Source organism: Zeus faber (assembly GCF_960531495.2).
Source record: "Zeus faber genome assembly, chromosome: 16".
NCBI classification, from domain to species: domain Eukaryota; kingdom Metazoa; phylum Chordata; class Actinopteri; order Zeiformes; family Zeidae; genus Zeus; species Zeus faber.
This window is the reverse complement of record NC_137202.1, coordinates 28,193,439-28,220,118: the sequence shown is the minus strand read 5'-3', so window position 1 is coordinate 28,220,118 and position 26,680 is coordinate 28,193,439. Positions and strand designations below refer to the sequence as shown.

Here is a 26,680-nt window from a genome sequence, read left to right as displayed (position 1 = left end):
AGATATAATACAATAATATAGTACAATAATTAAATAAAATAATATAATATAATAATAAAATACAAGAATATAATATAATAATATAATACAATAATATAATTTAATAATATAATACAATAATATTAAATAATAATATCATACAATAATGTAATCAAATAACATAATATAATAATACAATAATATAACATAATATAATAATAGAATTGAATAATCTAATATGAAACAATATTATAACACAATGGCCTGCGCGAGCACCTTGTGTAGATTTAGCAAATTTTAGTATTTTTAGAGCTTATAGAGTTTATTGTGCGTAATCACCGGGTGTCATGACATTTCACTGCATATATTAGATTAGATTAGATTAGATTAAACTTTATTGTCACTAGCAGAGTACAGGTACAGAACCAATGAAAAGCAGTTGACGTCCAACCAGAAGTGCAAAAGAAGCATTTACATCCAAAAGTGCTATTTGAGTACAGTGTTTCTGTACATTGTACAGTGTTTCGACATGTATGACTGTATGTATATGTATATGACAAATAACCTCTTGAACTTGAACTGGAGCTTGAACTTGAACATAATACAAAAATATAATACAATAATAAAACAGAATAATATAATCTAATAATATAATACAATAATATAATAATTCAATAATATAATACAATAATCTAATAATCTAATAAAATAACATAATATAATGATATAATAAAATAACATAATATAATACAATAATATAATAGAATATGATATAATGTTATAATAAACTAGGGGGGAGGGTATTTGCACCTGGCTGCTTCGAGTCACCTGAACCGGAAGTTGGTGCCCATTGGTGCTTTGGACCAATGGGAGCAGGGCGTCGTGTCACGTGTGTCCTCGCTGTGCCCGTATAAGGCAGCAGACCCAGCACCGACCAAGTTTATTCTCCATATATGGTGCTGCTTCGCTGCCACCGCAACTTCCGCGTTCAGCTCACCTGGAGGACTCAGGGAACCGGAAGTGGTCGCCACGCTCTTTGTGAACGAGGTGTGTTGCGATAATAACAATAACGATGATTATAAATATAATAACAACAAACCAAAAAAAAGAATAATAATCCTCATTTTCGGAACCCTTTGTTTTTATTTGAAAATCGGACAATTGATTATTCCAGGAGCGAACGCATCACCTGCGCTCACCTGAGGGCAGGAGGTGCATCTACTTCCGGGGGCGTGGTCACCAGCCCAGGCACCTTTCCTCGCGCCGCAGCGTGTCAGAGCCTCCGCGCACCACGTTCAGCAGCAGCAGCAGCAGCGATGGTGAGTGGCTCCGTTCGGCATTATGGGATGTTTGGAGCTCGGTCGTCGCCACTCGGTCCGCCCCGAGGCGTCGGGTGGCGGCCTCCCCGCTGCCGAGCGGGGAGGCCGCCACCCGACGCCACCCGACGCCTTTAGAGACGGCGCGACGCGCCGGTCGGAACCGGAGCCTCTCGGTTCGGGAGAGCGCGGTGCGGCGGCTTCCTGCGGGGGGTCCCCGCGTCGCGCCGAACTGCGACGCGACGCGCCGCCTGGTCTCGGCGGTTCGGGGAAGCTCTTTGTTCCTGGTTGTTGTTCTTCCTCCTCCGTGTCACGGAGGCCTGAGCTGGAACCCGTTCGATGGAGCCCCGGGGCAGCGCTGCCTGCGTGGACTTGTTGCTGCAGGAATGCAGCCGAGGCAGGGCTGGAATGCAGGGTGGGGGTAGCGCGGGTGGTGTGGCGTGGGGGTCCAGGCCCCACCCTGGAAAACTGCATGTGGCTAAAACAAAAACACAGCTCGGTGTGTGTGTGTGGGAGCCGCGCTCAGTTGTGTTGCTAAAGAGAAGCGTCTTTATTATACGCACCAACATCCCGAGGTGCCCGGAAGTCTCCTTTTAATCCTTAAATCATGAAGGAAACACGGGGCGGGGTCAGGACGCGGACTGGAGGAACATCTGGCTCCTTATTATTAAATGTCACCTTCAGTCAGAGTCCAGTGATCCTAGAAAGAACTTGAATTGATCCTGGTTTTTAAAAAATAAAATAGAATTTGACATTGCTGCGTGGCTCATCAGGTTGTCTGCAGCTTTCCTCTTAAATTGTCACATAATAATAATAATAATAATAATAATAATAATGATAATCTTCCATCTTGGATTTGAGGCTTCCATTTAAACATAAGAAAACCTTGTTTTTGTTTGTCCAGTTCTGCCGCATCAGTCAACGTTTCTGACATAAAACCCAAAACCCGTGTCTTTCGATGCCCCCGGCTTCCCCTCCCCGTGGAGGAGGGAAGGCCTCACCTTTCCTCAAATGTCAAGTAGTATTATTGTCTGCGGTGCCCGTTAAGCCGGGGCCTCAATCTGAGCCTTCAATTTGTCCCGAAACAGTCGTCCGGTATGAGTGTCGACCCGGAGGTGCTGACGTACTTCGAGAGCATCAGAACCCACCGCGCCGGGGAGGACCCGCTGGACCACCATAAGTTGATCCTGTTCAAGATCGACAAGAACATCCACGTGGACAAGGACCACGTCTACACCGTGAGGGACTTGGCCGGCGAGAAGAACATCTTCAAGAAGGTCGTCAGCATCATGCCCCCGAAACAGAGCCGCTACGCCCTGTACGACTGCAGCTACACCACCAGCGAGACCTCCAAGAAGGAACTGGTGTTCATCATGTGGTAGGTGGCCGCCGGCGTCGCTTTACACCTCGCCCCGCAAACGCCCCCTGCTGACCGCTACCAACCCCCCACCCCACCCCCCCCCCCCCTCGCAGGGCGCCGGCCGAATGCAGCCTCAAGGACAAGATGCTCTACGCCAGCTCCAAGGAGGCCATTAGGAAGAAGTTTACAGGTACCCCTTATTCATACCACCTGGTGTTGGTTCTGTGACAACCTGACGACTTGAACAGTTCCGTGGAGTCATGACTCATCGTAGAGCGGTCACGTGACGACGCTCTTACGATAGGAATGCGCAGCGCCGGGACTGGATTGAGAAGTTTTACTTTTGGACACTTTTACACCCCCTCTCTGTAATCTGACCTCGAAACGCGGTTATCCACTTCTGCACTTTCTTCTTCTTGCACATTTTTAACTGTACATTTTACACTTTACCATGTGTATATAGATATGTTTATATATAAATGTTTTTAATTATATGTTAATATGTTGTATGTAGATTGGAGCTGTAACAAAAGTAATTTCCCCCTGCGATTATTAAAGTATTTCTGATTATAGCTCTTCCCCAAAAGCTTTTCTTTATTTATTTATTTATTTTTTTCCCTCAACATTAACACCCCCCCCCCCCCCCCCTTCAGGTCTTAAATGCGACTGGCAGGTGAACGATGAGTCGGACCAGGACGTGTCAACTTTCCTGACTAAACTGTCGCCGAAGGGCAACGTCCTCTCGCTGGAAGGAGTGGATCTCTGCGGTGCCTCAGGCGGGGACGGGCTCGGGCAGTAGAGGATCCACGGCTTCCTCAGTCATAAAGCTTGACCCTATGCGAAGCAGTTTCCTTAAAACATGTATACAGCCTTTAGAGCCAGGAATATTATGTACTTTGTCGCCTAACTTTGCCTTTTTTTTCGTATCTTTTTATAAAAATATCCTTGAATTGCTGCAATTTTGTAAAAAAAGAAAAAGGTATTTTTGGTGAACCAAACTGTCTGACTCTGAAGAAATGAATCTTCATTTCAACTACTCTGACGGTTTCCTGCTTAATCTCTTTAGACTGAATTGAATGCTTAACTACACTGACGATCAGAATTTACAGTTGACTTATTAGGAAAATAAACGATCCTCCTGCTTCCATTGTGAGTGGATTACGGCTGAATTGAATCTTCTGGTGCTTCGTCAGTGGCTGCGCGTTCGTCAAAAACAACCCTCCCATGCAACCTCCGCTTCGAGGTTTCATTTTCCGAGCGCTGTAGGGTGACACGGCATGTGCACACATACTTGGTGCAAGGGGAAGTGGGTGCTAGGTTCATCCTTCAGGTATGTGGTGCTCTTGCCGTGTTGTGAAATATTACGAAACGCCCCGAAGTGAAATGTTGTGGCATTGGCTGTTTGCGTAACGAAACCAAAAAGGACAGTTTGAAAATGTGACGCTGGGGGAAACGCGTGGTGCTGCACTGACGACATGATGTGGAAATGAAACCCGTCGAATGGGTGGTTTGGGGGCCTCAGGCCAACACAGATATTTGGCCCCCTTGGCTCTGACTGTTTCCACTTTGTATTTTACCAGACGGTATCGCTGAACGTCGATGGTAGTGACTTGTAACTGCTTAACAAACATGCGCCCATACGTACTCATATACACACATTTATACATATGTATTTACACACGTCAATCAACCACAACATTACATCGGTTAAAGGTGAAAACATCTGGTGCCAATGGCACCTGTCAAGGGGTGGGATATATTATATATACTGTTATATATTATAATATATATACTATTATTTTATATATTCTGTTATAAACTGATATATATAGTGTTATATTTTATAATACTGTTATTTTATATATACTGTTGTATATTATATATATATATATATAGTGTTATATATAAATGAGGCAGCAGGTAAAGAGTCAGTTGTTGAAGTTGATGTGTTGAAGCAGCGTAAGGATCTGAGCCACTTTGACAAGGAGCACATTGTGATGCTGGACGACTGGGTCAGAGCATCTCCACAAGCACAGGTCTTGTGGCTGTTCCCACTGTGCAGTGGTTACTACCAAAAGTGTCCAAGGAAGGACGACCAGTGAACCGGCGACAGGGTCATGGGGCCCAAGGCTCATTGATGCACATGGGGAGTGAAGTCTAGTCTGTCTGGTTGGATCCCACAGAAGAACTACTGCAGCACAAAGTGTTGAAACAGTGAATGTTGCTGTGATAGAAAGGTGTAGAACACACAGTGCATGGCAGCTTGCTGCGTATGGGAGCTCACAGTGTCCATGCTGACCCCTGTCCACCCCTGAAAGCACCTACAATGGACACGTGAGCGCCTCAACTGGACCACGAAGCAATGAAAGAAGGTGGAGGTCTGATATAATACGTTTTCTTCTACATCGTGCGGATGGGCGGGGTCAGGGTGCGAGCCGACGGTGCATCTGTGGGATGTGCTGGAGCAACGAGCCCGATCCATGGGGGCCCCACCTCCAACTTCCAGGACAGGTCAGAGCAGTTTTGGCCTCATGAGGGGAGCTACACAACATTAGTGTTATTAGTGGTGCTTTTAATGTTGTGGCTGATCATTGACCATCTCAGAGTGGCTGGAACCAGCAGGTGGTGGCGCGAAGAGTCAAGCCGCCAGATGAGACCTTCAGAGATTCCGAGTGAGGTTTTACCGGCCCCCCCGAGGACAGGTTTAAACGCACCCGACAACAGGGGTGGAGCGTGAAGGCGACGTAGTGGCATGACGGGTTCAACGCTGCCGTCACAGGTGCTGTCAGGGGCTGACATCCAGGTGCCCTGCGCTGAGTGCACCCGGTCATGTGAATGGGGCGTCTGGTCGGCTGTGGCGGACCGCGCTCTTGCACGGGCCGCGGTGAGGTGGGGGCCTTGCCGGCTTGTGGCTTGGGCAGGGTGTCGGTTGGTTTGCCTGGTTGCTGTTCCACTTTTTTGCTGGACTTAATTAACTCTCTTTTGTAGACACATGTCATCTGATGTTTCTATGTTTATGTTTTTCCATGTACATGTTTGTTTCTATGTTTGTTTTTACATGTATATGCTGTTTGTTTCTATGTTTATTTGTCTCACCCGTGGTGATTCTCCCTCTTGGAGTAGTAATGATGATTAGTTGTTTAAAGACCAAAACATGGTAAGGTGGTTCTCCAAAGAGGGGGGTTGCTGGTGGTTGTGTGTAACAAAAAGCTGTGCTCTGGTCATTCCACAGCTCGTCACAGGACAGAGTTATTGCAGCAATTGTCGTTTATTAAAGAATGAATAAAGAGTTGCATTGCAGGTAAATAATAATAATAATAATAATAATATATATATATATATGTATGTTTGTGTATGTATGTATATATATATATACAACATATATAACACTTTATAAACACCAGGTCGGCGCATCAGTGGTGATAAGCAAAGCTAACAGCTCAGAGCGCAGTTTTGGGAATAAACACCTGGAGTAAAAGGCGTGTTCAGGGAGACCGTGGACTCCTGCCACGTCTTGGGGCCGATCCCGTGGGGACTTTTGACGCAATTGGACCGTAGTGTCAGCGTCTTCAGCAGACATGGCCCCAGTGCCTCTGAACAGAGGGAACTGCCTTTTTCTTCATGATTTTGAAACCTAATTTTATATACTCTGCGATTTTTCTTTATCATTGAAGCGATGCTGGGTGGTTAATAACACGTTGTTCTGTTGTGTGACAAACTCAGAAAACAGGGTGAGACCCTCAGGTTCGCGGGCTCCGAGTGATCTTTTGAAAACCGAGGACGCATTTAAGAAGTGCCCAGAGAGCTTCCCACACATTAAGAATAAAAATATATATGCTTTTAGTTTATTTTTTTACAGTGACAAGTTCTCAAACAGTTATTTTTTAATAATAGTTGGTGTCACTCACATGAAAGCAAAACTGGACTATTACTCATATTATTAAAGGGGACCTATTACACAAAACTCATACATTTGGGTCTGATGGAACTACACTTGGAGGAGGGCAACGAAAGTGGGAAGAAACTTTGAAATGAGGCCTCGTAGATCTAAAATGAGTGACGATTCAGCAACTTCAAATTTGTTCAGAAACAGATTTTGGTGGAAATCAGTGAAAGTTATGGAGCAAATACAACTGAACCCGGAAGTGAAGCTTAAACCCCGACGGCTCACAGAACTAGGGGCCTCAGCATGGAGGCTCCTCCCACTCACAGGGTGTCCTGGAAGCAGATACTTTAGAGGCATGTTACAATGGCTAGAATGCAATAATCTGAGTGGTATTTTCAGCAAAAAACCTGTTTTAGGAACCTCAGAGACCTATATTAACTGAATAGGTCCCCTTTAGTGGACAGTATCAAATTCAAACAAACTTTTTTTTTTTTTAATTTTCAATTGAATTCAAACAGAAACACATCTCAATAGAAATCATTTGTCATCGTGTATGGCTCATATGGGTTGAGGGGGAAACATTTCAACTTTTTTTTCTTTCCTAATACTAAAAATATTAAGTTACATGTAAAAATATGTAATTTGGCTTTCCTGTGGGGGGAGGGTTGTTTCTTTAGTTTTCCTTGATCCATTCAGTATTTTAAAGGGCTTCTCTACCTCCTCATGTTTTAATCGTAGAATAACACACAGGTTGTATTTTTATATTTGTGTTAGTGTAAACACCTGATGTGCAGATGGTTTTCATCTTTTCGTTCTGCAGTGCGGTTTGAATGATGTTTGGAGTCTCTACTGCAGCGGTTTTCTGAACCTGGTGGTTTTCTGCTGGTGTCCCTGCCCAAATTCCTAGATTATAATTGTATAGATGATTATCTTAGTACCGTCTTGTTCTGAACAGGTTGTGTTCAGCGTCACTGAGCTGTGACCTGCAGCTCACACATACAACACAGAAATTGAAGAAACGTATTTCGGGAGAGTTTTCCTTTTTCTATTGACTTCCGTGGTGTTTGGTAAAGCTACACCCTGGTCGTTTTGGCTTTGTTTCTCTTACGATTCAACCTTAAATTGCTTCTCTTGTATCTGTAGAAATAATATATCATACTGGCAGGTAACAATGAAGAACCATGACCACAAGTAGCTACGCCGTAGTTTATTCAGTCATTCAAATGTAACTTCATACAGTTGTTGGCAGTGGGCTACAGGAGAGGTTTTTAAATCGCTGTACCATGAAATGTCTCCGTCATTCATCCACATACAAAAAGATACACAAATAAATTGCACAGGCGGATGCACCTTCCACGTGCGATCCGGTTCCCTTTTAACACTGAACTACGGGTCAACATCTGGATCAGAAGCTCCGACGCGGCCGGAGGCGGAATGTGGGTCGAAAATCTAGTTCGAGGAACGATCGTACAACTGAGGACGTCAAACGTCAGATTCTTAGAGTTGGAAAAATTGCAATGGACTACAGTACAAGAAAGAAAATATATATATATATATTTGGAATGCATAACTATGGGAATCATAAGGCATTTTTGGCAGTTGTGTGTAGTGTTGCTCAGCTGTCGTCTCAAACAGACGTTCCTTCCTTCAGCTCCACGTATTTGCCCTGGAAATGGAAAACAGAACAGAGCGTTGAGTCAGAGTGGGTGAGTGGGTGAGTGGGTGAGTGGGTGAGTGGGTCAGTCCCCTCACCTTTCCCTCCAGATGCTCCTGCAGCGTTCGCACCGTCTCCCGCTCTTTGCTCAGCTGCTCCTGCGTCGCTTTCAGCAGCTGCTGCAGCTTGGAGGCCGCTTGGCCCAGGTCTTTGGAAAGTTTCTTCTCCTTCTCCAGACGCTCCTTCCACCAAACAGAGGGAACCACCGTCATCATCATCATCACCACCACCACCACCACCACACTAGGAGGCGGGCCTCCTCACATCAAAACCTATTCAACTTGGAGATGGAGTCATCTCTGGGAGTGACGTTCAGAGATGCTCCGTGGCATCGTCCTCACGGAGCAGAAGCTAAAACGCAGATCGCTTCATTCAACATGAAGAAATAATTTTTAAAAATCTAATGGTTTCATGCAAATGGCTGCTTGGAGGCCTGGTGAGCAGGAGGCATCAGAACCCTGGTCACGTTCCGACGACAACGCCGACCCACAAACTAAATGTAGCGTTCAAAGTCAGAGTGGAGTTGGCTGGGATGATTAACTCCCACTGACTCCTCTCAGTTTATCACTCTATACTTTAGCCCCTACTAGTAGTATAGTGTTATTATAACATATTGTACAATATATTGTAATATAGTGTTTACAATATATTGTACAATATATTGTAATATAATATTATATAGTATTATAATATATTGTATAATATATTGTGATAGTGTTATTCAATGTTAACTGTTTATAATTGCATAGTTAATTGATAATTAATGCATAATAAAATATGTATTCATCGTAATAAAGCACAAAAAAGCTAAGTAAAGATTTAACAGTGACTAGATAAGTAAGTTTAAGTCCATAATTGTTTATAATGCTATTAAAACAAATATAAGGAACTCATAAGGCTTTTAACGTTCTTAACCAGTCTAGAAAACGGCTTACAAGTTTCTTATAAGTGCTTATAAATGTGTTATAATCTATGTGTTATAATAAACAATAACGGTGTTTATGATACTATTATTAACACTTAGTCTTAATAAAAAATTATGTTAATAAGCATCTTATAAAAGCCTTATTAGCTATTAACAAACATGCTAAGCAATTTAACATTATTCAACCATTGAAAACAAGTTGGGAAGAAAGCAACGTGGATCTATTAAGCTGATGAAAACTACCACAGCAGTGACTAATATTTACATTTGAAGAATAATGTAACTTACATTATTCAGAGCTTCCACCACTTAAGTTGTTATGTCACCAAACCTGCATGTGCTACCATGTGACATGACTTGGGGGTGGTTTCACAGCGTTTCCACAACATAACCGGGAGCAGCGTGTTCATAACACTCTGGTCCATAAACAAACACGTGAACGTTGACATGATCCTCAACAGATGTTCGCCCGTACAGGTGGCAATGGTATCTGTTTTGGGGAGCTCTGATATAGATAGCCTGGTAGTTTACTCTCAGCTAAAGGAAAATAAGTGAACTTGAACTTGAATGTTGAAATAACTTTCCAGGACAACACAAGATTTTCCAGGACATTTTACAATTTCGCTCCTTTTCCATGACTTGAAAATGGAAAAAAACTGAAAACTGATTTTCCCAGGACGCGTGGGAGCCCCTCGCTTTGGATCCAATCTGATCACATTTATATTGTTACACCTTATTCAGTGTCTCTGCTCGAGTCAGGGCGGTAACAGTGAAACTAGGATCCAAACAGTCAGTACTAGACGTTCTCTCACGGTGCTGTCTTCTTGGAAATTAAATTTTGCTGAAGTTTAACCATTAATCATTTTGCAAGGGAACCCCGCAACCTCTGGAAGGAGTCAGTACACGGGTCATTCTCATGAAACCACCATGAAACATGTCCCAAATGAATGGAAAAAAAATGGTAGAACGCACAAAAATTTAAACTCCATCACTACTCTTTCATATTTTTGAAAGTAGTATTAATTTTAAACATGACGATAGAACGAATAGTGAAGGAATGTAGTTTACATTTTGATTGTTGGTTCTGCCATTTTAAGCTAAACTAAGCTAAGCTAAAATGCATTCATTACCATAGCAGCATCTTTAATTGTCTGGATGCATTATGGTACTGAATGTTTTGATTAAAAAAAAAAAGCGCAGGAAAAAAACCCACTAAAATAGAATCGTTAAAAACAACCAAGGGGCCCATACAGCAGGCACTGTGTACTTTAATATTTAAAGGAATTATCTCACATTCTCTGTGAAAATAATATTTCTGACATGTTTCAAGGCGATTTCATGAGAACGACCCAAACGCTCGTGTTTCCAGGTCACCTTGAGTTGAGCGATGTCCTCCGTGTCGTCTGCCGTCGCCTTCAGCGCGTCCAACTGAGCCTGGAGCTCCGCCACCGTTTGCTGGGCCTGGAACACACATTCCAGCTGTGATAAAGTACCATCTCCTCCCATCCCCACCAGCGGCAGGGCAGAGATTCTCCTTCTCCTGCCTCACAACCAAACTGCTCATTATCTGTCTGTGAGGAAGACCTGCAGGGCACTAGTGACTGCATGAGGTTTCGTTTAACAGATTCAGACTGAGGCCAAATCAAATAATCACGACTTTGTGACGAATACCTGATATTGATAACCTGATGATAATTTGGGGGATGACCATCAGTGCTTTCAAAAGATATTTACACACAAGAACCAACTGTTAGTGTCGTAGATATTAGATCGATTGTTTACACAGCATTTGATTACATCTTCTCTGGTTCTGGTAACCATGGTGATCTAGTCTCACATAACGACATTCAAACTGTTGGATGGAGTGGGAACCAGGACACCAGGCTGGTCTACCTGCTCAAACTCCTCAGAAAGCTGCTGCTTCAAGGTTTCCTCCCCGTGAAGCTGCTCCGTCGACAGATTCAACTCACACTGGACCTGGAGACACACACACACACACACACACACACACACACACACACACACACACACACACACACACACACACACACACACACACACACACACACACACACACACACACACACACACACACACACACACACACGTTCAACTACAGTCTGTGTGCATGTAAACAAACACAAGCAGCTGGTCCTGTGCTGATGCAGTTTCAGCCGACAGCTACAGAAGAGAAAGGACCAAACGAAGCCTTTGGGATTGAGAGCGACATTTATGAAATCTGAAAGTGAAAGTGAGCGTGCCAGTGAGTGGGGTGGGGGTCGTTGGGGGTTGGGGTTGTTAGGAAGGTTTAGCGTTACGTAGCGCTGACGGCACACACTGTTAATGCTAATTGTGGTTAGCGTTAGCGGCTCAGACTGGAAGTACTGGACCAACTGGAAATACTGCATTTGCCTAGCACCAAAGATCCGTGTACTCTGACAACATCCTTTGTTTTGGACACAATAAGGGTGGAAAGTAACTGAGTAACTTTACTTCTGTACTGTGTTTAAGTACAATTTGGAGGCATTTGTACTTTGGCCCCACTACACACGTGTGAAACACATTAAATGGTCAAACTGAAAAGTATTTATGTATAAATTGTCAATACAGCGATAAATAGTATAGTGCACAGTATTCAGCTTGTAAATACTTCATTAGAATGTGGAATTAAGGACTTTTATCAGAGTACTCCATGTGTACATGTATGTGAACATGTACCTTGTACTAGTCCCATGTAAACACGGTACTAGTACCCTGTATTACCAATACAATGAAATGCAAAACTGTCCAGTTCCCGGTACCAGTACCCCTGCCCCCTAATCTGGGTGCCCTAGAGGTCCGTGCACCCTGACCTGAGTGGGCGGAGCCTCCGTCAGCCCGTTGTGCTCGCCCTGAGCGGGCGTCGTGGCTTCGCTCAGCTTCTCTCTGACCTGAAACAGGAAACTCGTCACTGGAAACAGAAGCCAACACTCCGCCCTGCGCTCCCTCCGCCGGAGGCTCTACGTCCACACCTTTTTGTTTCAACACTTTGCTTATTCAAGTGTGTCTCACCTGTGCCAGCTCCTCCCTGTGGGCCTGGACCTCCTTGTGGGCAGAGTCAAGCTGTTTCTGACACTCTGACAGCAGGACCCTGAGCTGGAATGAAATTCAAATTTTTATGCTTTATCTTCGAAAAGATGCACAATTAATGCCATATGTGGTTATCTAAACTTAACATAACACACACATATTTAAGGAGGACTTGGATGAATAATTTGCAATAACCTGTGCGGTCTCCTCCGCAGCCCCCAGGTCTGATGAGGCCTCGGTCTGTTTCTCCAGCTGAGCCTCCAGCAGCATCATCTGCTCCTTCAGCTGAAGGATGCAACACATTAGAACACGTAATAACATATTGTATTGCAATATAACACAAAAGGCGTGGTGCTGGTGACGCTCTGCTCACCTTTTCCGCAGACTGATTCTCTGCCTTTAGGTCCTCCATCACTGCTTCCTGGGTGCAGGCTTTTTCCACAGCCTGATAATATGGAATAATGACCGCAGTCAGAGCAGAGCAAAGACACACACACACACACACACACACACACACACACACACACACACACACACACACACACACACACACACACACACACACACACACACACACACACACACACACACACACACACACACACACACAGAGAGAGAGAGAGAGAGAGAGAGAACTCACCGCCCTCAGCTGCTCCTCTGAGTTCGCCATCTTGGACTTCCATACCAGCTCCTCCTCCTCCACGCTCTTCTGCAGATCCTTCAGCATTCCTTCCTGGAGAAGATATAACAAAACACCATGAAAATATAAATATATATATAACCCCCTTATTACTGCAGCTTACACTCAAATCCACATGCAGTCAACCCAATAAACATTAAAATGTCGTTCACGGCTCTTTGAGGTTTTGAGCCCCCCAGTGGACAGAAGTGGTAGTGTTTCCAGCTCCATGCCCTCTAGACAGAGGATGTAGCTTGGAAGACATAGAAGAATGAGGTGATGTAATTGATTAATTTTACATTAAATGCTGTGTACAATTTTGCAGGGAATCCACCCTGATGGACAGAATTAGGGACATTTATAACAGTTGTATTGAAATCTAATGTTGATGTGAATTCTGAGTGGTGTTAGAAATCTCACCGTCTCGGCCAGGACGCTGCGGTATTGTTCGCACTCTGCCTGCAGTGAGACGCGGCCGTCCTCTGCCTCCTTTAACTGGTCCAGCAGCTCCTGCTGAGGGGACTGAGCATAACAGAACCTCCATCAGAACCAGAAGAACCTCCCCGAGAACTCTAGTCATCATTTGAACAGTGCTTATTGTCATGAAAAATATAACCATTAAGAAAAAAATATATACAGTATATATGTTGCAGAGATTGAATAAAATATTAAATCAGATGTGAATTATTATTCACATCAGATATTATGTGGTGGAATTCACCACAAAAAATAAAAAATAATAATAATCTGTATTTAAAGCCACAAACATGAGGAATTTAGAAAAAGACTGCAGACGACATGCAGAATTTCGTGAATTCCTTCCTTCAGATGGTGATGTTTCATAAAGATTAACATTAAATTCTCCTCAAAAACGAAAATGACTTACAATAAAATATAAATATCTGTATAGAAAAAATATAATAAACTGCATTTAAAATTAAAAATGAAAATTAAAAATTGAAATGCTATTTTGATAATGTTTTTGTCCGTCTCACCGTCACCTCTGTGCTCGGCTTGCTGTGGCTGAGGACTTCCTGCGCCCGCTGAACAAATGCCTGGGTCCAGTTCACCTGCGGCAGGTCATTTATAAGAAAATTGGTAAAGAAAAAAAATAAATTGTCAAAGCATGTGTCATTTTTTAAAATGACGCCCAGCCACTGACGCGGATTCTACCTGCTCCATCTCCACAGCGATCTGAGGGAAGAGCGACTGTAAAGCTTCTTTGGTTCCAGTTTGAAGTGAGGTCATCTGTGCCTTCAATTCCTAAAATAAAAAAAAATAAAAAAAGACAAAAATACAAAATGAACAAATGAACCGAGACAGTGCGGACGGACGCTCTCTGCGGCAGCTGCGTTTGAAGGAACTCTTACGGTCTCGGCTGCTTGTGATTTGTTCTTCTCCGCCTGGAGCTCCTCCTGCAGTGACTCAAGAAGCACGCTGCGCTCGGACAAACTGCACGAGAGAATTCAGCGTGAGCGACGTCTGATCTGATCACGGTCAATGTACCCAACATCTGTTCACTTGATTTGAATGTACCTTTTTTCTAGCTGTGTCAGCGCAGAGTTATCTAACTCCTGGAAAGAGAAGAGCTCTGTTTAATTTAGGATGAAGGACCTTTGATGCTCTTTAATAATTTTTTTGTTTGATTCACTTAACAATGAGACAAATACTGTAAATCGTCATTTTCAATAACAGTGTCACTGATTTTGGCGATGAGTGAAACTTACAGCAGAGTTCCTGAGCTGCTCCAGATCGCTGGTCAGACGTAGAACTTCACCTTGAAGCTCCGCTGCGCGTCTGCCATCCTCGCTGCGAACAGACGTTTGGATGCTTAAAAGCAGGAACAGGCGAGACCGTTTGGAGGAAAACACCAAACGGAGGCCAGGCTTTGTTTTTAACACGTGGCCTGGACCATCTGAGGGTTCATTTAGGGGAACAAGAACTTTCAAGGTGCCCATTCCAACTTCTTTCAGCACGGTAGTTGAATAATATCTCACACGAGAATATTAAATTGACAAAATGTTTGGTAATTCGTTTTAATATCATGGTGGAGGAAGTGCCAGCATATTCCAGACATTTATTTCTACATTAACAAAGTGCTTTAGTCCAATGAGTGAGTTTGGATCCGTACCTGTTTGCTGTTTGTTCTGATTCTCCATTAGTGCTCTCCTGGAAAACAATGACCCGTGATCAGCGAGGTTTCCCAAACAGTAAAAACTATTTACATGTGAGAAATATTAGATAAGATGAAATGAGCCTGCGTCACTTACTGCCTCCGCTTTCATCTGGGAGACTTGGAGCTCCTCCTGGAGGGAGGCCAGCTGGCTGTCTCTCTCCTGGAGACTGAGAGAGATCGAATATTGATTTCATTGCAGTGTCTTAACAGTCTAACCTTGTGATGTGTGTGTGATATGAAAGACTAGGTTAGTAATAAGAAATAGTGGGAGACTTGAACCACGCTTAAAAAAAACCCACACTCACCTGACCTTCAGCTGCTCCACCTCAGCAGCGTTCGCCTGAAGGAGGAAAACAAAGAAATCAATAAACAAATAAATCACTGATGGGGTCCTGAGAAGCTCTGCCCGCCGGCTGCCTTTCAGAAGCCTCCTACCTGGCTGCCGCTGCACTGCTCCTCCAGCAGGGCGCCGGTGGCGCTCACCCGCTGCTCAAGCCGGCTCTGCTCCGCCTGGCTCTGCTCCAGCTGGGCCCCGAGAGCCTTGACCTGGACGCAGCGCTGCTGGAGCTCCGCTTCTACACCATCCAGACGCCCCTGGAGCTCTGCAGGACGAGATATTTCAGAAACACATGCTCACCATACCATTCTATATGGATGTATTGACATTTCAAAGGTCATTTAAAAGGTCACGTTGCGACCTGCCAACGCAGCTCCGTCCTGCTGGGTGCTTTCCACGCTGGCCTGCAGGCTGCTGAAGCTGCTCTGAGATGCTCGCAGCTGCTCCTGCACCTCCTCCAACCTCCTCTGCAGAGCCTGCTCGCTCTCCAAGTGGCTCGCCTGCAGGAGCACAAGAAATAAAAGGATGAGGATTTTATTACCTTTTCTTTTACTGTTAAATATATATTTATATTCTTCTTGTCTAGTATTCTCATTTGATCCGTTTTCTTTCTTTTCTCTCATTGTTGCCGTGGTGAATGAAGTCAGTGGTATGGATACAGTTCGTCAGTTCCGTCACTCCGTTAAATGTACTTTGTCTTATGGGAACGGATTCTTTTAGCAACATTTTTCAGCTCCGCGATGCGCCCAGTCACATTCTTAAACCGCAAGATTTCGAGCCTCGGTCCATCGTGACACTGCTGCAGGCAGCTCAGAACCCAACCCGGTGCTGACCTGCTGTGCGGAGAGCTGCTTCTGAGCCGCAGACAGCTCGGCCTCCAGGCTCCTCCTGACCTGCTCAGCGGCCTGAACACCCTCAGACTTCTCACTGAGTTCCTTGGTGAGACGACCACAGTCCTGACGCAGCTTTGCCAACTCCGCGTTTTGCCTGAGAGAGGGAGAGAGAGAGAGAGAGAAGCAACGTTTGCATTTTTTTTTCTATTCATAAAATAATAATGACACTTAAATGCTGCTGCTAACATACACAAACACTAACCAAACACAACTAAAACAGTCTAACTCAATCCCACACTGGTTTGGAACAGTTCCAGGGTCTGACCGTCCTGTGTGACCCGGGACCGGGTGGGGGACTCACTTGCTCTCGGCCTGACTGGTGGCCTGGTTCAGGGCGTCTCGCAGGATGGAATTCTCCTGCTGCAGGCGGGTAAGCTGGGCACTTGGTCCCTTCTCCAGCTGCTCCTGGAGGCTCACGACCTGGACCAGATGAATCAGAGGTTTTCTATCTGAATTATGGTTGAGTTTTTGCAAAGTTTTCTGGAGTACAGACATTTGCCAGACTTGATTCTTCTGCCCCTTAGGAGTGTGTGCAGGGATTGCAGTGGTTTTGCAGGAAAATATTAAATAAAACAAATAATTTCACTGCGGTCCCGCTTCAATTCCTTTACAGAGCCCAAGGAGAAATGTATATATAAAAAAAATATATATCAATTTATTTTAAAAGCTTTGCCTATCATAGAAAAGTTTGGGAACCCCTGCTTTAACCTGTTAAGCTCCGAGCCCCTTTTCGGGGGGGGCAGCAGTACATACAAGTGCCGTACATTGTATCAAGAAGCTGAGACACTAAGGAATCATTGGAGATGTAGCTTGACACTGTCAATCTTTTTTTTAATGTAGCAGACATATGACAAGCATGGCTGTAAAGGGGAGACTCTTGCTGAAAACATTTGTCCTGAATTGGGTGACAATATTATAGTCAATACAGAATAAATTCTCACTTTCATTTAAAATACTTAACGTATTTGAAAGTAAGTGAAGCCTATGATGTGAGCCGGGTCACCACATCTATGTTCTAACCTTTGCGTTGAGCCTCTGGCTCTGGGCCACGTGGTCCTGGTAACTGGCCTGCATGCGAGCCTGAAGTGCGATCACCTCCTGCTCCCGCCTGCTGAGCTGGGAGCTCAGCCTGGTCTCCACGCTTGCTACCTTGGATTTCTCAGCAGAAAGCTCCTGTTTGACACAGAGGGGGTGAGGGAAAGAAAAAAAAACAAAAAAAAAAAACAACTAGTCAGACCAACCTGGGGGAAACAAACATCCAGCAGACTGCAAAATATTCTTGGCTCACAGCAGAGTTCAAATCCAACACAAACCAGCATAAAAATAACATGCGGCTGAATGTGGTCCTGCAGGCCTCTCATAGTATCAGGGATTGACGGGCCATGTTTTACTGGCTTGACGAGATGTTTAACAAGCAAAATGTACTCGTCAGAAATGGGGTTTCTGACCTTAGACAATTCTCTCAGACGGCTTTTTGCCGCCGCTGAATCCTCCTGCTCGGCCGTCAGCTGACGCTCCTTCTCATCAAGTTGCTTCTTCAGGACCACGACAGGATCTCCTTTCTGAGTGGCCTGAGACACACACACACGCCAAAAACCATAAAAAGGGATTGACAACAGGGTAACCAGACGGTAGGTAGAAGGTTGACAATGTCCAAATCCCTTCAGAGTCCTGTGTGAGCCCTTGTACCTTGTGCCAGGTGTCCTGCACGATGCCCGCCTTCTCGGACAGAACCTCGATGAGCCGGTGAGCTTCTCCATCGCTGAACACCATGCTGCCAAGGGTGGAGAGCAGCGCCTTGTAGGGCAGGTAGAGCGGGGCATCGGCAGAGTCCGCCACAGGGGCTAAAACACACATAGAATGCAGAAACACAACTCAACGCACAATCCTCGGATTTCTACCTCCTGCTGCCAATATCCTGTCTTAAAGTTTCTTGTTGTCATGACACTGTGTACAAATCTAATAAGGAATTGAAATCACTTATCCCACCAACAAATCTGAAATAAAGTTGCTATGAGAATTATAATATAACGATTATATGATTACATAAAGTGATTATATTCTATTTTCCTGAGTGGAATTGAGTTAAAAAAAAATTCCCTGACATTCCAGAATTTCCATGCCCTGTGGGAGTACAGCTGAGGGAAACATTTAAACAAGCCCGGAGCAGACTGCCAGACCATAAACCTGAATTCCCCACTGCCTGAGGAAACCAGCAGCAGTCTCTCCTTTGGGGCAGGGCCGAGAAGCTGCTTCGCCTTTTAATGTTGCTCTGTGTAGCTTCCTGCTGCTGAACACCGATTCCATAGTCACTGACATACACTTTTGGATTCTTGGAACAAAAATTCAACATTTCAAACTCTTTTTAAAAGAGCACTTGGCGTAATTGTGTGGGACGGGATTATGGGAGCTGAAATGAAACCATTTCTTTACTCTTTCTGCCTCTTTGTGCCCTTTGACAACAAGTAACTGAGTGAGTCAGATATCTGGACAGAAAACTCCTCTCCCTCTGAACTGCAGTTCGAGGTCTTGCTATGATGAATTTTGCTCTCTATTACCGATGAACAGTTGTTGGTAGTGGTTAGACTCGGCGTAGTTTATAACTGCTTAGCACGTTGTTGTTGTTGCTGCGTGACATTGAAATACAAACTAAACCCCAATTTTCAGTTTGGAGAGAATCTCAGGGGGAATCGCATAAGGTGAAGCTGGCTGGAGGTGGCCTTTAAGGGGAGCTGTGGCACCAGGCGGAGACGGCCCTCCAGCAGGGGAGACACCAGGCCATTGTTGGGCACTGAGAGTCTTTGTCCACTAAGCAAACAGGCCAGTGGTGTGTTTGAACAGGCCAACACACGCTCTGCCCTCCAGAATGCTGCCCACCTCTGCCCACTGGCACCGCTTCCCATGGACACACAACTGGAGGCTCATTGGGTCTGACAGCATTAGTGCCCGAGACTGGAGGTGCTTCCGAGACAGCGCGTTGGTGTGCAAGTGTTTTTAGAACAAAAAAACCATAGTATGCATCAAATAGTATTCGAAAAGTACCAGGATGACACACTACTTCTGGGAAAATATCATAGTACGCAAACACTGTGCACTAGGCAAGGGGCAAGACACTGGTAGAAGTTTCTCTGCAGTGTCATCGTCAACCCTCAACATGTGGAAAGGAAGTGGGCTGGATGACGATGTCACCATGTCCAAGAAGTCATACCTCATACCCTATAGTTTCGTAATTACAAAAACACTCATTAAAGGAGACCGATTATGCACCTTTTCAACAGGTTAATATAGGTCTCTGAGATCCCCAAAACATGTTTTTGAAGTTTTTGCTGAAAATACCACTGAGATTATGCATTTGAGTGATCGTGACATACCAATATACCACAGTGTTAAAAAAACGTCTGTTTCAGTACATGTTATTTTAATCGTAAATGAGCAGCCATGCCCCTAGTTCTGAGCCAATGAGGTTTGAGCACAAGTTCCAGGGTATGAGCCAATGGGGTTTGAGCTTTACTCTGGGCTCTGTTTTATTTACTCTGTTAACTTTCACTGATTTCACCTTATCAGTACACTAAAATCCATTTCTGAACAAATTTGAGGCAAGAAATAAGCAATTTCCACTCATATTAGATCTACAAGGCCTCAGACAGCTCACAAATAACTGACTGGGTTGTCTTATTTCACAGTATGTATACAAGCACTGAACAAAGTGAGTTTTCCAAAATAGGTCCCCTTTATGCCAGTGCTAAAAGTCAACTGGAGATTTGAAAAAAGGGCTGCGTAATGTGTTGTTATAAATAAGTCATTTATTAAAATAAAATCAACCACAAAAAAAATAAATTCAATTCAAATTCTTCTATCTTTCGGCTGCTCCAGTTAGGGGTCGCCACAGCGGAAATTAAATAATATCCAAGTATTTGCACTACAAAAAAAGAAAAGAAAAAGAAGTCCTGGTTGGCTACTGATTCTTATAGCCTTGGAATGCAGGGCATATTTCAACAACATTATAATATCTACGTTTCTACTCTACAAAAAAAAAAAAAAAAGTACATTCAAGTCCTGTGATTGGCTGTGCTAGATCAACCAAGAGATCCAAACTGATCACGATGAGTACAGTAGTATTTTTTCAAATATACCTGTCTGAGTGGTCAGTGTGGAAAATATACAGTAAAATCTACCCTATTCCTGTTTTCAGAAATAGAATAAATACTTTCACAAATCAGAAAAGGTGTTTGAAATGCAATATAGGCTTATTATAATCTTATCCAGGTTTGACTATTATAAGTACAGTAGATTAGCTATTATAAGTAGATCTAGACCTGGTTTTAGGTGGTCTGTGTGTATAAAAAATAAAGTACAATTCTGAGGAATTTGAACGCACAAAAAGAGTTAAAAAAATTTTGAAAAAGATTTGAACGCACCATGAAAACAGACGCTGTAAATTATTTTGTGTCTGTTATTATATATAAGAATTTATACAAGTAATAAACTGGAGCTGCAAATCTGGTGCAATCATTGAACCAGACGCACCATGCGAGACCACCATGTCCTAATCCCCCATCTGCTTTCTGGCTACAACAACTAAACAATGCAATTGCAACGGGGATGGTAGCTCAGGAGGTAGAGCTGGTGGTCTAGTGATCTAAAGGTTGCTGGTTGGATCCCAGGCTCCTCCTGCTAGCATGCTGTAGTGTCCTTGAGCAAGACAATTAACCCCTAATTGCTCCTGATGGCTGCGTCCGTCTGTGTTTGAACAATTGTAAGTCGCTTTGGATAAAAGCGTCTGCTAAATGACTAAATGTAATGTAATGTAAATGTAATTATAAATAGGAAAAACAACTTTTATATCAATCCACAGTTTTGATTAAAGCCATTATTTGGGTTATTCTAGAGAAAGCGGCTTCTAATGGATCAGGCACCCAGTGTTTTGCACAGCAGACATGCGCTGTCTACAGATATTGAGCATCATCAACAAATATTGTATTTTGTAAAATGTTGTCAGAGGTTTATTGACCGGTGGGGAAAATTCCTCACCATGGCATCCCTATCCAATATATCTATGGTTCCAATCCAGCCTCCCCACTGGAACTGTAATTCAGAAAACAATCTTAAAAATACATTACTTTTTTTTTTTTTTTAACCCAGATGCTTAGCCCGGCGGAGGGGTTAACTTAAGCCCAGCGGGCCGCCAGGCTTGCACTACACTGGGGGAAACCCTGCAGTGTCTGTATGAGCTATACACGTTTACATTTTTGTATTCATTTCCTGAATATGATGAGTTCTCCACAGCTGCATGCGTGTGCACCAAGCTCAAGGTTTTAAGTGAGAAAGTAACAGCCATACCTCTGATGACTTAAAGTTTCTCATTGCCTGACTCATGCTGTAACTTGTACTTATCGTAGACTAAGTGCTTCTTGCCCCTATTGGACTCACTACTAGTTAAGTGTGTACACATATATTGTACATATGTTTTATTTCTCATTTCATTTTAATTTAATCTTTCTTGACTGCACTGTTTTTTGCTGCCTTAACGTGTGAATTCCCCTCCAGAGATAAAGTGTTATCTCATCTTTTCCTGAGTAGACGGGATGCCTTGTTAGCAGAATAAGGTTTTTTGGGGTCACAATAACTTACCTACATTTTTGTCTCAATCCTCCCTTTGATAACCATGAGGATCAATAGAAAACACTTACCAGGCTCAGACTTCTTCTTGGATCCCTTCTTCTTTGGTTCTCTGGCTTTTGCTGGGGCAGCGTTGTTCTGGGAGCCAATAGGGGGCACCGCCATCACCGGGACCTCCTTGGTTACCATCTCCATCACCGGGACCTCTTTGGTTACCGTCTCCATCACCGGGGCAGACTTGGGGGCAATGGTAGACTTGGAGGGGGCCGAGGAAGGCTTCTGGTTCTGAGCAGACTTGGTTGGAGCAGACTTTTCTGTGGCTGACTTTGCTGCAGTTGGGGCAGATTTGGCCTGGGTGGGGGCAGACTTGGCCTGGGCAGATTTGGCCGGGGCGGGGGCAGACTTGCCCTGGGCAGACTTGGCCGGGGCGGGGGCAGACTTGGCCGGGGCGGGGGCAGAATCGGCCTGGGCGGGGGCAGATTCGGCCTGGGCGGGGGCAGATTCGGCCTGGGCGGGGGCAGATTTGGCCTGGGCGGGGACAGATTTGGCCTGGGCGGGGACAGATTTGGCCTGGGCGGGGACAGATTTGGCCTGGGCGGGGACAGGCTTGGCCTGGGCGGGGACAGGCTTGGCCTGGGCGGGGACAGGCTTGGCCTGGGCGGGGACAGGCTTGGCCTGGGCGGGGACAGGCTTGGCCTGGGCGGGGACAGGCTTGGCTTGGGCGGGGACAGGCTTGGCTTGGGCGGGGACAGGCTTGGCTTGGGCGGGGACAGGCTTGGCTTGGGCGGGGACAGGCTTGGCTTGGGCGGGGACAGGCTTGGCTTGGGCGGGGACAGGCTTGGCTTGGGCGGGGACAGGCTTGGCTTGGGCAGGGACAGGCTTGGCTTGGGCAGGGACAGGCTTGGCAGGTTCTGGTGCAGGGGTGGACACAGCTAGAGCAGGTTGGGCAGAGGCTGCCTCTGCTTTGGCCGCCTTGTTCTTCTTCTTCTTCTCTTTAGGGGAGGGGGCAGGTGGGGACTCCACTTGGGCGAGGCTCACAGCAGGTGCCTGGGTCAGTGCTGGTTTAGGCTGAGAGGAAGGGGCAGGTTCGGTGGCAAGTTCAGGCTCAGGGGCAGGAGCAGCATCTAGAACGGGTGCAGGAGCCGGTTCAGGGACAGGGTCGGACACGGGGGCTTGTGGGGTACTTTCTGGCTCTGGGATCTTTCCGTTGGGCTTGTCTTCCTTCTTCTTGGCTCTGCCTTTCTTCTCAGACGCCTTATCCTTCTTCTTCTTCTCAGTGCGGGGGGGCTGTGACCTGCCCAGGTCTTGCCGCTGTTTGGCCAGTGCCTCCTCGTAAGACGTCTCCTTCATGGAAAAGGTGGAAACCAGGGCGATGCCGATTGCAGAGAGCACCATGAAGCCACCAAACACCACCATTCCAAGGGTCTGGGGGTCGTACATGTCCATTTTCAAAGTGTAGTTGTCCTGACAAGAGAAGAATGGAAAACTTAATCTATAACGTTTGCCACCTTTATAAATTAAATTAAATATTTTTTTATAATCCATATCTGCAAAAATATACAAATACAGAGATTCTCTATATTATTTATTTTTCAAGAACTACTTCAAGAGGGTGAACTGCACCGTTTCCATCAGTGTGTGTTTCAATAAAGATCTGACGTGTCAGTAGGTATGAGACTCGAGAGAAGTTCTCCATACTGGCCTCAAGATGTCACTGTTATTCTTTCTTGCAGCACGTGTAAAAACGTGTAGATATAGAACAGGAAATGTGTTTTTACTTATGGATCTCAAGATCAGTACTCAAAAGCTTGACTTTCGATAGAAGCAGGGTGATCACAGTTCAACATAATACATACTGATAAACATACAAATATAGTCCATTTAAAACTTGAACTAAACTCATTCGTTGCCATTTAAAAAAAGGTGATGTAACCTACAGATTCAGCTGCACCAATATTGGTATCGGATATCGGTCTGATTCCAGAATAAAACAAGGTATTGCACAATTAATTCCCAACAAAAATGTGAATGAATGAATGAATGAATGAATGAATGTTGCAAAGCTGCACTATGAATACGACCATTTTACTTAGTACGCCAAAGTGGGTGGCAAAGGAGAAAAACGTGTTTCCCAAGGCAGACAGGAGGCCAGTATGCCCAAATAGCCCTCTATTCTGGATAAAATAATCAATTATATGCTATTTGGGATCTGCGGATATGACCAAAACAGAGAAATGCCACATCAATGTTCGATGCTTTAGTTTTAGCAAGCGACAAGCAGCAAAATCTCTAGTTCAGTGGAGTCTGGACAAGCCAGAGCCGCTCTTCAGTCTGAAGCCGAAACTCTGCAGGTCCATTTGACTTGGCACTTAGATCAGTTCCGTCACATTTCAATGACTCTCCACAGAGAGTGAAGTTGAAATGCTCTTTGGAAGAAAAATCAGGCCAGAGGAAGGTCCCCAGGCTGGAGGTTAGGGTCCCCCATCTGATTCAGATGGACTGCATGAAAACAGGCCAACATATCGTAGGATGAAGTGTCCTCTAATGTCTGAACCTTCAGGAGTGCACTGTCTGAATTTGACATAAAATAGTTAAAGATAGTTCAATAGTTCTATATGTAAAAGAAAGTTCCGCTTTAGCGTTTGTAAATTGTGACTTGAACAAGTTCCAATAAATTTGGAGACATGTGATTTCACTGATTTATACATACAATAATCAGTATAGTGTTTAACATTTGGCAAGAGGCACTTCGGGAACGTGTCTTAGAATGTAATAACTATATAATTTAAAGTCTACGTGTAAAAAAAAAAAAGAAAAAAGGTATGTTTAACAAATGTTTGTATGTTTGAAAAGGGCATATTTTTTATTAATATAGTTAGGGCTTTTGATATTAGTTTGCCAAGTTTTGGAATATGATTCATTGAGATTTTACAAGTCTTGGAGCTTTTTTCTGGGTCTGCATTCTACATTGTTAAATGCTGCTCAGTGAACAGAGAAATTAAGTGTGTGGAACAAAGCTTTTATTTGCACATAAAAACAGCAGTTTCAAGCTTCATCTGCAGCTTAACACCAACTTGGAGCTTGGAGATAGATAGATAGATAGATAGATAGATAGATAGATAGATAGATAGATAGATAGATAGAGACAGATAGACAGATAGATAGAGACAGACAGATAGACAGATACTTTATAAATCCCCGGAGAGAAATGTCGGTGTTACAGCAGCACACATTAGAACAATAGGAAATACTACAAAGTAATAAAAAAAGAAATGGCAATACACAAAAAAACATATAAATAATAAAAAAATAGAAATAAAATATGCAATATAAAATAAAGATTTAAAAAAGTAAAAAGAACAAAGTGGAAAATACACCAAGAGTTTAATGTCATTATAAATCATTGTTTGGAACTTCACACTGAGTTGTGTGAAGCTGGTTAGCTCTGCGGCTAGCAGCAGTTAGCTCCCCCAGGCTAGCTACCCTCAGCTGGCTGTGTGAACAGCCCGGGGTGCCCTCACTTACCTGCAGCTGCAGAATGGATGAGAAGAGGGCGATAAGCACCAGACGTTGGGTGAAACACGGAGCAGCTTCTGGTTCGTGGTCCCGGTCTCACTCTCCCTCCACAGGGTCAGTCTGTGTGAAGTCGTGGCACTCTGAGCTGGCGGCTCATGCGCAGTTCGCAAACGATTGGTTCGCAGCGAAAGAACCGTTGAAATGACTAGGGAGTCGGGAGTCACCCTGAGCGAGTGAATCTTCGACCCAAAAACCGAAAATAATCACCGAGGACTGAATTAAAGTAAATGAATAATTCCCGTTGAACGCGACTCATTCACACGTTTAGATTCCACCATAATAAACGACAAGATGACGTTTTTCAGGGATGCACACCTAAATGGATCATTTTGACACCATGAAACGATTCCTGTGAGAAGTCAGTTCACAACTCGGAACAGAACCGACTCCCCTGGCCCCCGTTCCCCGTTCCCCGTTCCCCGTTCCCCGTTCCCCGTTCCCCGTTCCCCGTTCCCCGTTCAGCAAGCACCGCCTCGCTCCCCGCGCGTTGCGCCGACTCAACCAGACGCACCTAGAGTCGGAAATTACGACGAATCTTTTTCTGCCGAGTGACTCGTAAAGGACCGGGTCTGAAAAAAAGAGCGGAACCTCTCGCCGCCACTGGCTAGACGTGCTGGCCCCGTGCCCTGCATCCAGTCAGAGCAGGACGACGCTGATTGGCTGGGAGCGTCCAACCCGGAAGTCGCGGCTCTGGGAGTTGTAGTTTTTACCGAAGGAAACGTCAGTCACCGATATACTGTAGTTGATCAAACACGCAGTTCATGCTTTGCTGTAATACTTCAATACTTTACGTTCATGCTTTAATTTACTCTGGTACGTTTCTGACAATTCATAGGTTAATATTTAATATTTATCGTTCGGATTGTTTTTCATCAACAAATCTTTAATGTTCATTGTAAATCTTTAGTTGCATTTTTCCTGCTTATTATTATTATTATTATTATTATTATTATTAATAAAAAAAAAAAAAAAAATAATAATAATAATAATAATAATGGGTTTATTATATATTGCTATAGTTTTATTTTACTTTACTGTTGATTATGTTTATTGTATAGTTGGACACTTTTTCCATCCTCTTGTTAATTTCGAGGTTTCAGACAGACAGAAGGACAGATAGGTAGACAGACAGACAGATAGATGGACAGACG

At 44.2% G+C, this 26,680-nt stretch overlaps 2 protein-coding genes across 2 annotated transcripts; one reads left to right on the top strand and one right to left on the bottom strand.

The window, feature by feature from the left end:
- Nucleotides 1–1,176: 1,176 nt before the first annotated feature.
- cfl1l (cofilin 1 (non-muscle), like) lies at nt 1,177–3,802 on the top strand. Its single transcript, XM_080016263.1, has 4 exons — nt 1,177–1,298; nt 2,384–2,673; nt 2,769–2,845; nt 3,309–3,802. Exons 1-4 carry the CDS (start codon nt 1,296–1,298, stop codon nt 3,452–3,454), a joined length of 516 nt encoding a protein of 171 aa, XP_079872389.1. The 5' UTR covers nt 1,177–1,295; the 3' UTR covers nt 3,455–3,802.
- Nucleotides 3,803–7,733: 3,931 nt separating this feature from the next.
- Nucleotides 7,734–25,594, bottom strand: rrbp1a (ribosome binding protein 1a). The gene is made up of 27 exons (XM_080016479.1): nt 25,479–25,594; nt 22,025–23,417; nt 18,024–18,178; nt 17,783–17,905; nt 17,355–17,507; nt 16,636–16,754; nt 16,275–16,428; nt 15,803–15,941; nt 15,540–15,706; nt 15,410–15,444; nt 15,199–15,271; nt 15,060–15,097; nt 14,656–14,737; nt 14,465–14,502; nt 14,299–14,380; nt 14,102–14,191; nt 13,924–13,998; nt 13,349–13,450; nt 12,890–12,982; nt 12,623–12,694; nt 12,445–12,534; nt 12,232–12,315; nt 12,033–12,110; nt 11,074–11,157; nt 10,555–10,641; nt 8,294–8,437; nt 7,734–8,207 (listed from the first exon to the last, which is right to left on the bottom strand). Exons 2-27 carry the CDS (start codon nt 23,397–23,399, stop codon nt 8,169–8,171), a joined length of 3,771 nt encoding a protein of 1,256 aa, XP_079872605.1. The 5' UTR covers nt 23,400–23,417; nt 25,479–25,594; the 3' UTR covers nt 7,734–8,168.
- Nucleotides 25,595–26,680: the final 1,086 nt, after the last annotated feature.

Bases quoted from the DNA above. Each gene is read 5' to 3' on its own strand.
- cfl1l (XM_080016263.1), top strand. The intron at 2,674-2,768 runs GTAGGTGGCCGC...CCCCCCTCGCAG, and splicing joins GAACTGGTGTTCATCATGTG to GGCGCCGGCCGAATGCAGCC. The intron at 2,846-3,308 runs GTACCCCTTATT...CCCCCCCTTCAG, and splicing joins CATTAGGAAGAAGTTTACAG to GTCTTAAATGCGACTGGCAG.
- rrbp1a (XM_080016479.1), bottom strand. From the start codon at position 23,399: ATGGACATGTACGACCCCCAGACCCTTGGAATGGTGGTGTTTGGTGGC. The intron at 17,508-17,782 runs GTCAGAAACCCC...TGTGTCAAACAG, and splicing joins GTCTGAGAGAATTGTCTAAG to GAGCTTTCTGCTGAGAAATC. The intron at 10,642-11,073 runs GTAGACCAGCCT...TGTGTGTTCCAG, and splicing joins TTTCTGAGGAGTTTGAGCAG to GCCCAGCAAACGGTGGCGGA.